General features: G+C 36.8%; 1 protein-coding gene across 4 annotated transcripts in view; it reads left to right on the top strand.

The window, feature by feature from the left end:
* Positions 1–12,085, top strand: part of NIN (ninein) — a gene marked incomplete at its 3' end in the record, with an annotated part of 94,645 nt that overhangs the window by 69,223 nt on the left and 13,337 nt on the right. For all 4 annotated transcript variants that reach the window (XM_079700459.1, XM_079700458.1, XM_079700461.1 and 1 more), the window contains exons 20-24: positions 2,823–2,936; positions 6,295–6,417; positions 8,806–8,919; positions 9,726–9,872; positions 11,133–11,312. In XM_079700459.1, coding sequence (XP_079556585.1) covers positions 2,823–2,936; positions 6,295–6,417; positions 8,806–8,919; positions 9,726–9,872; positions 11,133–11,312 — 678 coding nt within the window. The remainder of the gene's footprint in view (positions 1–2,822; positions 2,937–6,294; positions 6,418–8,805; positions 8,920–9,725; positions 9,873–11,132; positions 11,313–12,085) is intronic.

Raw genomic sequence — 12,085 nt, 5'->3', positions numbered from 1 at the left:
TAGAATTAGACCCAAATACATATGGAAACTTAGTATATAACAAAGGTAGCTTCTCAAATCACTGGGGTAAAGATGGACTTTTTAATAAGTGGTGCCTAGATCACTAGATAGACAACTGAAAATAAAATTAGATCTATATCTTACACCATACATAAGGGTAAATTCCAATTGGATTAGGAGTCTAAATATAAAAGGTAAAACATACAAGTACTAGTAGAAATTGGGCAAATTCATCTTTAGGCTTGGTGTAGAGAAAGGCTATGTAACTATGACTCATAAACTAGAGGCAAAAAATGACCTGATTAAATTTTTTTAATTTTTGCATGACCAAGAAAATACCATAAACAAAGTCAAAAGACAACTCACAAACTGGGAGAAAATATTTGCATCTTATACCATCAAGAGTGGAGCTAATATCCCTACTCTGTAAAGAGTTCTTAAAAGTCAAAGGGCTTAGGAGCAAAATCTGATAGCCAAATGGGAAAAAATACATGAACAAAAATTCACACACACAAAAAAGATAAAAATGGCCCTCAAACCTTGAAAAAATGTTCAAAATTACTCAGAATTAGAAATGCAAATAACACTGATATCTCATTTCTCACCTATGTGATTGTCAACAATTTAAAAATATAACAACATATTCTGTTGGCAAGGGTTTGGGAAAACAGGCACTTTCATACATTGCTGGTGGAATATAAACTGATATTGTATGTCTGGAAGGAAATTTGGCAAATCTAACAAAATTACATATGTACTTACCTTTTGTCCTAGCAATCTGACTTCTAGGAATTTACCCTAAAGATATTCCTCTAAAAATATGAAAATTCACCGTAAAGCGTTGGTTATTCATTGCAGCATTGTTTGTAACTGCAAAATATTGGAAACAACCTAGATGCCCATACATCGGAGAGTTGTTGGATAAATGTGATGGGTATAGCCACACATGGAGTAGTATTATACAGCTATAAAAAAAGAAAAAGAGAAAGAAAGGACAAATGAGAAAGATCTCTTGGTGTGAAATGATTTCCAGGACATACTGTTAGATGAAAAAAGAAGAGCTCAATAGAGTATCTAAGATAGTATGTCTCCGTCCGTGTAAGAAAGAAGGGGATATTAGACAATACACATGTATTTGTGTAAAAGAAATACAGAAATTTATGTAAAAGAAATATGGGAGGGCCTCCCTGGTGGCGCAGTGGTTGAGAGTCCGCCTGCCGATGCAGGGGATACGGGTTCGTGCCCCGGTCTGGGAGGATCCCATATGCCGCGGAGCGGCTGGGCCCGTGAGCCATGGCTGCTGAGCCTGCGCATCCGGAGCCTGTGCTCCGCAACGGGAGAGGCCACAACAGTGAGAGGCCCGCATACCACAAAAAAAAAAAAAAAAAAAAAAAAAAAGAAATATGGGAATGATAAACCAGATAACTAAAGAGATGGTTACCTATAGAGGGCAAGTGGGAAAGGGATGGAAGAGAGGAATGGGAATGTGATAGAAGGAATGAGGAAGGGAGTGACACTTCTGAGAACATTTTCACATAGCTCTGATGCTTAGAACCACAGTAATGTTTTACATACTCTTCGCATACCCCCTCAAATAAACACACAATTAAAACCAATCCAAAAAACAAAGATGGGGGGTTACTAAAATGGAACACAAATGCTAACAAATGAACCTAACTGTATTGTAAATGGATAACATAGCTACAATGTGGAAGAGAATAAGTAATTTAGAAATTAGTATCTTGACTGTATACAGTAGGGTTAAGACAAAAAGAAGTGTACATAAAGGCAATAATAATCTAGTCAGTAAATGTGTTTCTCATGGGGGTGTATGTTAGTAATTCTGGAACTACTCTGTGTATACTAGAATTGAACAAATAAGTAAACGTATTGTAGATAATAAGAACTGCGTTTCTCATTTTTGGAAAAGGAAGTTGCAAGTGGGGAAACTGAGAAGGCTAAAATGAAGCCTCTGATATTGGATTGGAATTTGAGGTATTAGTATAAACTCATATTTCTTAATATATAGACAGATAGATAGATACAGAGATGTAGATGTGTGTATATGGATCGAGTACCCAGATCTTGGTTTCTAAACACTATTCTCGTGTAAGAGGAGTCTGGGCTACTGCTCCCAAGGCTGGGGCAGGGTCAATTCAAGATGAGCCTGGAACATCTCATGGTATCAGAAAGAAAAAGGTGCCCCCCCAAAGATGGGGCATGTCAAAAAGACAGGGCACAACCTGAAGAAGCTCCTAAATGGCCAAAGCTGGAATAATTTGATCAACAAAATAAAGCATAGCATAAAATAAGTATAATTATAAAATGCAAAATAAAATATCTATAGGTCCGTACTGTTATCAAAAAAAATGAATACATAAATAACGGGGGGAGATAACAGCTCTTCCTTACAAGAGAATTCCAATTAATAAATGTAGGAAGAAAGAAGGAAATAGAAAGTCTTCATTAGGCAAACACCAGAGTAGTAATTGTTGTAGATAAAATCCATTGATAGACACTAAAATCAATAAGCAAAAGCTTAAGGAAAAACATTATTTGCGTGGTCTCAAAGCATCTACCTCCAGAGAAAGATAGTAACTTTACAGTGAAGAAATCTTCAAAAACGAACTTAGAAATCATGTTCGTGCCATTTTAGTGGAAAGTCTATTAAAAGATAGTTTTGGTTAGTTCCATTGAGTATAAGGACAAATGATAACAGTGTGTCATTGAATTTGTACTTGTGTTTGCCTTTTGTGAACTTACTAAGTTTCCCCAGGCTAAATGAATATGTGTATTATATGACTTTTTAAATTTTTTCTTAGTCTTCCACTTTAGTGTCTTCTCTGGAGGCAGAACTTTCTGAAGTTAAACTACAAATTCATATTGTGGAACAGGAAAACCTCCTTCTCAAAGATGAACTGGAGAAAATGAAACAAGTAAGATCGTGTGTTGCTTAGGTGGGGACAGGAGGTATGGGGGGGCTCACAGAATATTATGCACCTGATGGTCTGACTCTTCTAGCCACCAAATGTCCTTTTTACTGAGTCCTGTTAACTAGCTTATTACTTAGTAAAGTTGAGGGCTTGCAGTACAAGTCTATTTATAAGGGCTCCTATTGCTAATTCTCTAAATGTTTTTCTAGTTATGTAACTTACATGTTGTAGACTGACATTCTGTTACTATAAATGAACCATAACCACTTCAGTTTAAGAAATTTGGGCTTCCCTGATGGCGCAGTGGTTGAGAGTCCACCTGCCGATGCAGGGGACACGGGTTCATGCCCCGGTCCGGGAAGATCCCACGTGCGGCGGAGCGGCTGGGCCCGTGAGCCATGGCCGCTGAGCCTGCGCATCCAGAGCCTATGCTCCGCAACAGGAGAGGCCACAACAGTGAAAGGTCCGCGTACAGCAAAAAAAAAAAAAAAAAAATTTGTTGCTCTGCCTTCTCCCGGCCAGGTGTTAAATAATATAAATTTGTCTAAAAAGATGGTGACTTTCTTACTCATAACTTTAATAACTATTCACCCAGATTTGTGAGACACAGGTGAAGCTGGTCCCTCATCATCCCTTTTTCTCATAGTGAGTTTGAGGCATCTATCTTGGGCAGAAGAGTAGATTCTAGAACATTATCAGGGATGCAGTCTTACCTATGAATTTGGCTTTAAGAAGCACATTTCGAAGTTTCAAACAAAGACCTAATTTTAAGTATTAAAGAGGGTTCACCTTAATATATTCTGAACGTTGTCCAATTTTATTCTTTATTCTGAATTTTTCAATGAGCACATGAATCCCTCAGTTTGAGCAATCCTGATTTATACTAGGAGAATTTAGTTTTTCCATTTTATTTATTTGCTTCACCAAAGGATTACTTTAATATTATGATATCCTTAGATTATAAAATTCTTATACCTATTCAGCCTATGAGCATAAAGTTGTCCCTCTCTGAATGCTGAGTGTGTACCACTGAGTGTGTTATGTTCATATTGATTCCTAATTGACACCTGTAAGTCTTGATTTCCTAATAGGATTATAAGACTCTCAGGGAATTTGTATCTCTTACAGTGCCTAATACAGTACTGGTACCCGATAGGTGCTTTATAAGAACCTTTTCAAGTCAGATGCTGCTATGCAAAGTTTATCTGTTCTGCCATAGCAGAAGCTGTCTGTCCATATAAACATTCCAGAAGTTAAAAGGCTTTTCTGTGGTATATAAGTATTCCAGAGCTGTTATTACTAAATTCATCCTAATTAACTTGGGCATACTTTTCTCCTTTATCATTTTTTGTCTCTTGTTCAACCTTTCAGATGATAATGGTGGATTCCAAATCCATAGCATGGGAAATGTATGCTTTGTGATTTTGCCAAGCTAGGGATCAGAAGAAAAGGAGCCGAGTTGGGAGTAAAATAGTATGATGAGGACATCATTTGGCACTTTTTTTTTTTTTTTTTTTTTTTTTTTTTGCGGTACGTGGGCCTCTCACTCTTGGGGCCTCTCCCGTTGTGGAGCACAGGCTCCGGACACGCAGGCTCAGCAGCCATGGCTCACGGACCCAGCCACTCCGTGGCATGTGGGATCTTCCCGGACCGGGGCACGAACCGGTGTCCCCTGCATCGGCAGGCGGACTCTCAACCACTGTGCCACCAGGGAAGCCCCTGGCACATTTTTATTGCATATTTTTTGAAGCATTGATATAAGTAGTGAGATGGAAGAACAGTGAGCCCTTTTGCTTTTGGTGGGCGGTTGTTCAAGGCACCTGGACTCTTGGATCACAAGAGTTAAGATGGTGTCAGCCCATTGTTGCTTCCACACAGCTTGGACCTAGAAAGCCTGTGCTGCTCTGTATGACATAATAATTTCTTGTTCACAAAACATTTTTATTTGTATTATCTGTTGCACTGAAAAGAAACACGAATAGCATCAGCAGTAGTCACATACCAGTCTGTAGACACCCAAAATGATACCAGGCTTTGTGAGGGTCTGGGGATGGGGTAGTGAGCAAAGGAAAAAAGGCCTTTGTTAACCAATGCCCAGGTTCTTTACACTTTCCTTCATCCTTCTGACTTGTTTAGATTTGTAAATTATGCTGGATTTGTTGCCAGTTGAAGATAAGATTCAATCCTTAAAGTCTATTTTGTCATACTATTCCTAAAGCTAAATGTAAAAGAACTTCAGGTAAAAAGTTGAAAGATGGCCGTAAAATCATAATGACAATAAATAATTGAAAGCCAAGTGAAGTAGAGGGAAATTGAAAACATATGAGCTATGGGAAGGGTTAAGAAGTGTAAGAAATAATCAGTCTCCTTAAAGCAGTGGTTGTGGGGAGGTAGAAATTGCTCCCCCACCCCAAGACATTTAGCAATGTCTGGGGACATTTTGGGTTTTCACACCCAGTGTATGGGGAGGCAGGCTGTGCTACTGGAATCTAACAGGTGACATCAGAGATGCTGCTAACCATCCTACAGTGCATAGGACAGTCTCCCACAGCAAGGAATTACCTGCCCCAAAATGTCAGTAGTGCTAAGGCTGATGATGAAAAGGAACAAAAAGTTTTCGGTTTGTCTTGATGCCATAAAGTGCAGAGGAAGAAGCCAGTGTGTCCATACCAGCAACCTTTTTCTTAGCAAGTCAATTTAGGCATCTTCCAAAGGGAAGGGTTTGCAGAAAGAGCTGAAAAATACTGCTTGATTTATCTTTAAACTTGCCCTTGGGACTTCCCTGGTGGTCCAGCGATGAAAGACTTCATGCTCCCAATGCAGGGGGTCCGGGTTCGATCCCTGGTCAGGGAACTAGATCCTACATGCCGCAGCTAAGACCCGGCACAGCCAAATAAATAAATAAATATTTTTTAAAAAACAAAAAAAAACCTTCCCCTTTTGTTGGTTGATACATTGTACTTGGTTGATATCAATTCCATAGTCTTGATTGAAAAAGATTTTTTTCTAGTTAAAAAAGCACGGGGAAAATGTTTTGTGCTATAGGTACACAAGTTAAATTCATGACAGAATGGCAGTATGTTATTTATTGTATCCTGAAGGTAAAACAGAAAGCTAGGACCATTACTTAATGTCTGGTTGATTTTGTCTAAGCAGACATTTCAGCAGTCAGTTGGAGAATAGAAAGAAACCAGCAGGGAACGTTTTGTTAAAGTTAATTATAGTCCCCTAGAGTTTATATGTCCTCGGAAATATCTACAGATAGGGAAACAGCAGCAGCCATGAAAATGTCCTGTTTATAAATACATCTTTTTAAATACAACCATGAGACGTGATGGGTGGGCTTGTTTATCTCTTACAGCTGCACAGATGTCCCAGTCTCTCTGACTTCCAGCAAAAAATTTCTAGTATTCTAAGCCACAATGAAAAGCTGCTGAAAGAAAAGGAAGCTCTAAGTGAAGAATTAAATAGCTGTGTTGATAAGGTAGTAAAAATAAGACTTTTTTACCATCATTGGAGAGTGTGTACCATTATGAGCATTTCTCTAATGCCAGTGGCACGTGGGGGGCTACATGTTAGCCTAAAAGTCTCCTAGAACAGCATTTTGTTACCTTAGAGCTCCTGAAACCATGATTTTTTTTTCTTTTATTGAAGTATAGTTAATTTACAATATTGTGTTAATTTCAGGTGCATAGCAAAGTGATTCGGTTATACGTCTATGTGTGTGTATGTACTTCTTTTTTTCCATTCTTTTCCATTATACATAATTACAAGATATGGAATATAATTCCCTGTGCTATACAGTGAATCCTTGTTGTTTATTTTAGATATGGTAGCGTATATCTGTTAATCGCATACTCCTAATTTATCCCTCCCTCCTCCTCCTCTTTTGGTAACCATAAGTGTGTTTTCTATGTCTGTGAGTCTGTTTCTGTTTTGTAAATGGTTCATTTGTACCATTTGTTAGATTCCAGATATAAGTGATATCATGTAATATTTGTCTTTCTCTGTCTAACTGACTTCACTTAGTATGATAATCTCTAGGTCCACATTATTTCATTCTTTTTTATGGCTGAGTAATATTCCATTGTGTGTATGTATCTTCTTTATCCATTCATCTGTCAACGAACACTTAGGTTCCTTCCATGTCTTGGCTGTTGTAAATAGTGCCATTATTAACATTGGGGTGCATATATCTTTTTTAATTAGAGTTTTTGTCTTTTCTGGATATATGCCCAGAAGTGGGATTGCAGGATCATATGGTAACTCTATTTTTAGTTTTTTAAGGAACCTCCATACTGTTCTCCGTAGTGTCTGCACCAATTTACATTCTCACCACAATGAAGGAGGGTTCCCTTTTCTCCACACTCTCTCCAGCAGTTATTATTTGTAGACTTTTTGATGATGGCCATTCTGACTGGTATGAGGTGATACCTCACTGTAGTTTTGACTTGCATTTCTCTAATTATTAACAATATTGAGCATCTTTTCATGTGCCTGTTGGCCATCTGTATGTCTTCTTTGAAGAAGTGTCTGTTTAGGTTTTCTGCCCATTTTTTGATTTGGTTGTTTGGTGTTTTTGTTTTGTTTTGATATTTAGTTGTATGAGTTTTTTGTATATTTTGAAAATTAATCCCTTGTTGGTCACATCGTTTCTGCATGTTTTCTCCCAGTCTTCAAGTTGTCCTTTTGTTTTGTTGATGGTTTCCCTTGCTGTGCAAAAGCTTTTAAGTTTAGTTAGGTCCCATTTGTTTATTTTTGCTTTTATTTCTTTTGCCTTGGGAGACTGACCTAAGAAAATATTGCTACGATTTATGTCAGAGAATGTTTTGCCTATGTTCTCTTCTACAAGTTTTATGGTGTCATGTCTTATATATACGTCTTTAAGCCATTTGGAGTTTATTTTTGTGTATGGTGTGAGGGAGTATTCTAACTTCATTGTTTTACATGTAGCTGTCCAGCTTTCCCAATGCTGCTTATTGAAAGAGACTCTCTTTTCTCCATTGTATATTCTTGCCTCCTTTGTCCAAGATTAAATGACTGTAGGTGTGTGGCTTTATTTCTGGACTCTCTATTCTGTTCCATTGATCCATATGTCTGTTTTTGTGCCATTACCATACTGTTTTCATTACTATAGCTTTGTAGTATTGTCTGAAGTCTGGAAGGGTTATGCCTCTAGCTTTGTTCATTTTTCTCAAGGTTGCTTTGGCAATTTTGGGTCTTTTGTGGTTCTATATAAATTTTAGGATTATTTGTTCCAGTTCTGTGAAAAATGTCATTTGATAGGGATCACATTAAATCTGTAGATTGCTGAGGCCATGATTTTAACAGGAGTCTAGATTAGTTGTTTAATAAATATTAAGTACGGTAATATAAAGTTTGTCTTATTTTAATAAGTAACTATGCTACTTAATATATATTATTTAAATATATCACTATTCTACTTATATATAATATAAATAATATAAATATTATGTATTTAATAATCTGAAATCCATTACATAGACACTTTTTTTTCTACTGTATTTTCCCTAGCAAATCCAAAAATGCTGCCTTTGTGCCACCTGCCTTAATAGGCATTCCATATTTTCCTATTATGGCACACTCTTGGGATTTCTAATTGCCTTCCAGCCCACCATGTCTCACCCAAAAACATGAGGCAATGAGAAGGAAAAATTGAAATCCCCAAAGAGAAGAGACTCCTCAAAATTAAAGGTACAAAGGGAGTCAAGGAAATGTCTCTCTTTTACTTTGTCTTGATCCCCTATGTAGAGAGATGGTACTTGATCTTTTCAGTATAAGTGAAGGCATGTGAAATGAGGCTAGACATGTTTGTAGAAATGCTGTTACCTCTTTTCTTTTCGTGAATCAGTTGGCAAAATCAAGTCTTTTAGAGCACAGAATTGCTACTATGAAGCAAGAACAGAAGTCTTGGGAACACCAGAGCGAAAGCTTAAAATCACAGCTAGTGGCTTCACAGGAAAAGGTATGTGGACAATTCTTATTTCATCTGCACAGTTAATATTTTCCTATATCTCCCAGCAGAACTCCAAGTGGAAAGAATGTTCCAGGTGGATGTGGTCTAAGAGGGCTCAGAATGATTCAATTTAACTAATATGTGACACGTTACAGTATAGTAAAATAATTTGAACAATGTTTCTCCCAAAGTTCATTATTATGAAATAATCATAAGATTATCTCATCATTATGAGATTACTTATTTATGAAAGCTTGAGAATAGTGTGTAAAAAATGACTGCTTGTTTCTAATTTAGAATTAGGATTTCTAAGGCAGGTTCATGCCCAATTATAGTTAGAGCTCTCTATTAACATTCTGTTTACCAATTTAAATCTTTTTAAATTGAAATATATATGAGCTGTTAGCATGGAGTAGGGTTCTATAGAGATATGTTTTTATTTGCATCTAAGAGGTCCTTTACAAACCAACATCACAGTCTAAAACATAATTTCTACAAAGTTCAGTAAAATCATCTGTCATGATGCCAGTTGGTATTCCTTGGTTCTGTAAGATATCACTTGATAATATACCAGATGACTATACCAGCAATACCTTGCTCTAGGCATAGTTCATTATTGTCCTAAATATAACTTAACATCCTGTAAAGATACATAATATCCTAGATTTGCACTGAGCAACTGAAAAGACCTGGATATAGTAAGTAGAAGCAGAAGGGACCTTGGAGTTCTTTTGTCTTAGCTCATTCATACATGGACATGCTATAGGTGAGACCATGAGGGTTTGTCACAGTGTATGACTGTTCTCATGATGCAGGTTCAGAATTTAGAAGATACCCTGCAGAATGTAAACCTGCAAATGTCCCGAATTAAATCTGATCTACGAGTGACTCAGCAGGAAAAGGAGGCTTTAAAACAAGAAGTGATGTCTCTACACAAGCAACTTCAGAACGTTGGTGACAAGGTAATTTCTTTCCTTCTTTATTGAGATATAACTTTATACAGTAAAGTGCATAAATTTTAAGTCTATAACTTGATTGTTTTTACACACATATATGTATGTATATGTAAATATACACAGTTAAAGGTAAAATATATATGTATGTTTGTATAACCACCACCTAGCTCAAAATAAAGAACATTTCCAGCACCCAGGAGGCTCTCTTGTGTCCCCTTCAGTTGATAACCCCAAGGGAACCACTTCTCTACCTTCTGCCACCATCTCTAGGTTAGGGATGCTTGTTTCTGAACCTCACATAAATGGAACTATAGTGACTAGGTAATTGTGCAAGTCAGAAGACCATGGCTGAGTTGTTTTGTAGTAATAAAACAAAAACATTCTAATGTTGTAGAAAGTAAGTCTCGTTTTAATATATCACAATGCTGTTTCATCTATGTGCAAATAAATTAAGAACAATGTATGTATGTCAGTCTTGGGTAGATGTTAAGACTTTGTCCTACCATAAAAGTAGGCACTAAATTCAGCTACTTTATCTCTTGGTGATACTTTTTTTTAAACTGTGGTTTTTTTAAAAAAATATAATAGTTGCTTCCATTTAAAAAAAAATTACTTCTGGGCTGAAAATTTTTTCAAAATGAGATTGTACCTCTTTTTTTTCCTTTTCATGTTTTGGCTTAAAAGGCAAAACATGAAAAAGAAAAAACCCTAACCCTAACCCTTTTTTTACCTTTAAAAAAATTTTTTTAAAGCATTTTTCAGGATCCAAAAAAATCACCATGGTAGCTTAAAGCATATTCCTGAGTTCAGGCCTCAATTATATGGATGATATGTGCTTTTGATTCTAAAAAAGGATATGATTGCATATGTGAAAATGAAAGTAGAGTTTAGCATGTGAAATCTTTCAAGTTAGCAGTGCATTTCAGAGTTCTCTGTGCTCTCTGTTAACCAAAAGAATAGTTATTTGGGTTCAAAGCATAACTCCATAAGAATGAGGTAATTTTTAAGGTCCCCAATCTCTATGCGCTTGGGTCCTATATGGAACTGGGACTTGCCCTACAATCATCTTTGCTATTAGATTTGATGGGACTATTTTGCCAAAGACCATTTTAAAGAGAGAGCTTCCAAACCTTGTTTTTTAAAAATCAACACTCAAGAATATTGTTTTACTTATATATAGATATACATGTGCTCACTCTCATTAGAAGATGCTCAAAAAAGAAATCAGCTTGTTTTTAAGGCTTAACTCTACAATTCTCTCTTAAGAACTGGGCCCCAGAAATAGGCACCCATCCATCAGGATTCCATAACCAACAGCAAAGGCTGTCCTGGGACAAGTTGGATCACCTGATGAATGAGGAACAACAGCTGCTTTGGCAAGAGAATGAGAGACTCCAAACCGTGGTACAGAACACCAAAGCGGAACTCATACACTCCCGGGAGAAGGTAACTTGAAAAGTTGTACATGGTGGCATATGTTTGTAAATGAATGTTTGATACAACTGCAGTGATTCTAGGGTATGGATTTGAGTATTCTGGTGTGGCAGACTTATTTTAAGAATGTATAATTTATCATTTACTTGCAATATAATTTTATCATGCTATGTTTATATAATATTTTTCATTTTGTTTAAGCAGTTCTATATTAAAATCTGTGATTTTATGAATGGAAATTATGTTAACCATATATTCCTCATTCAAATAGGCTAGCCGCCAAGACTGGTAGTACAAAAAATGGCAAAACTAAACTCAGTTCTTGTTGGTCTAACTTCTTGTAAGAGAAAAGGTGCCCCTTTTTAAAGACTCAGCATTTCAAGGCTAGAATGGTCTTTAAAGATCATCTTTTTCATCACTAAGCTGATGTTTAAATTCTTTACCTCTGCTAAGTAGTTGACCAACTACGTTTAACCTATGCTTAAATACCTCTTTTGAGGAGGAACTCTCTTAGGAGTCACAGATATTCATTTAGAACACTTACCGTGTGCCAGAAACTCTGCTATCACTGAAGTTGCAGTGTTGAACAGACTAAACATGGTCGCTGTCCTCGTGGAACTTAGTTGATGTAAATGCATTGTTTCAGGTGTGAACAGTCCAATACAAAGTCAATGCGACTGTCACCCCCTTCACTCCTAAAAGTTATGCTCATGTCAGAGCAAAGGTGCCTACAGACCATGCTTTTTTGGCAGCCACATCACACTGTTGACTCCCAGTTGTTTGGC

The sequence above is a fragment of the Hyperoodon ampullatus genome (genome assembly GCF_949752795.1).
Source record: "Hyperoodon ampullatus genome assembly, chromosome: 3".
NCBI classification, from domain to species: domain Eukaryota; kingdom Metazoa; phylum Chordata; class Mammalia; order Artiodactyla; family Ziphiidae; genus Hyperoodon; species Hyperoodon ampullatus.
The sequence above is the reverse complement of the archived record's forward strand: the minus strand, read 5'-3'. Positions and strand labels throughout refer to the sequence as shown.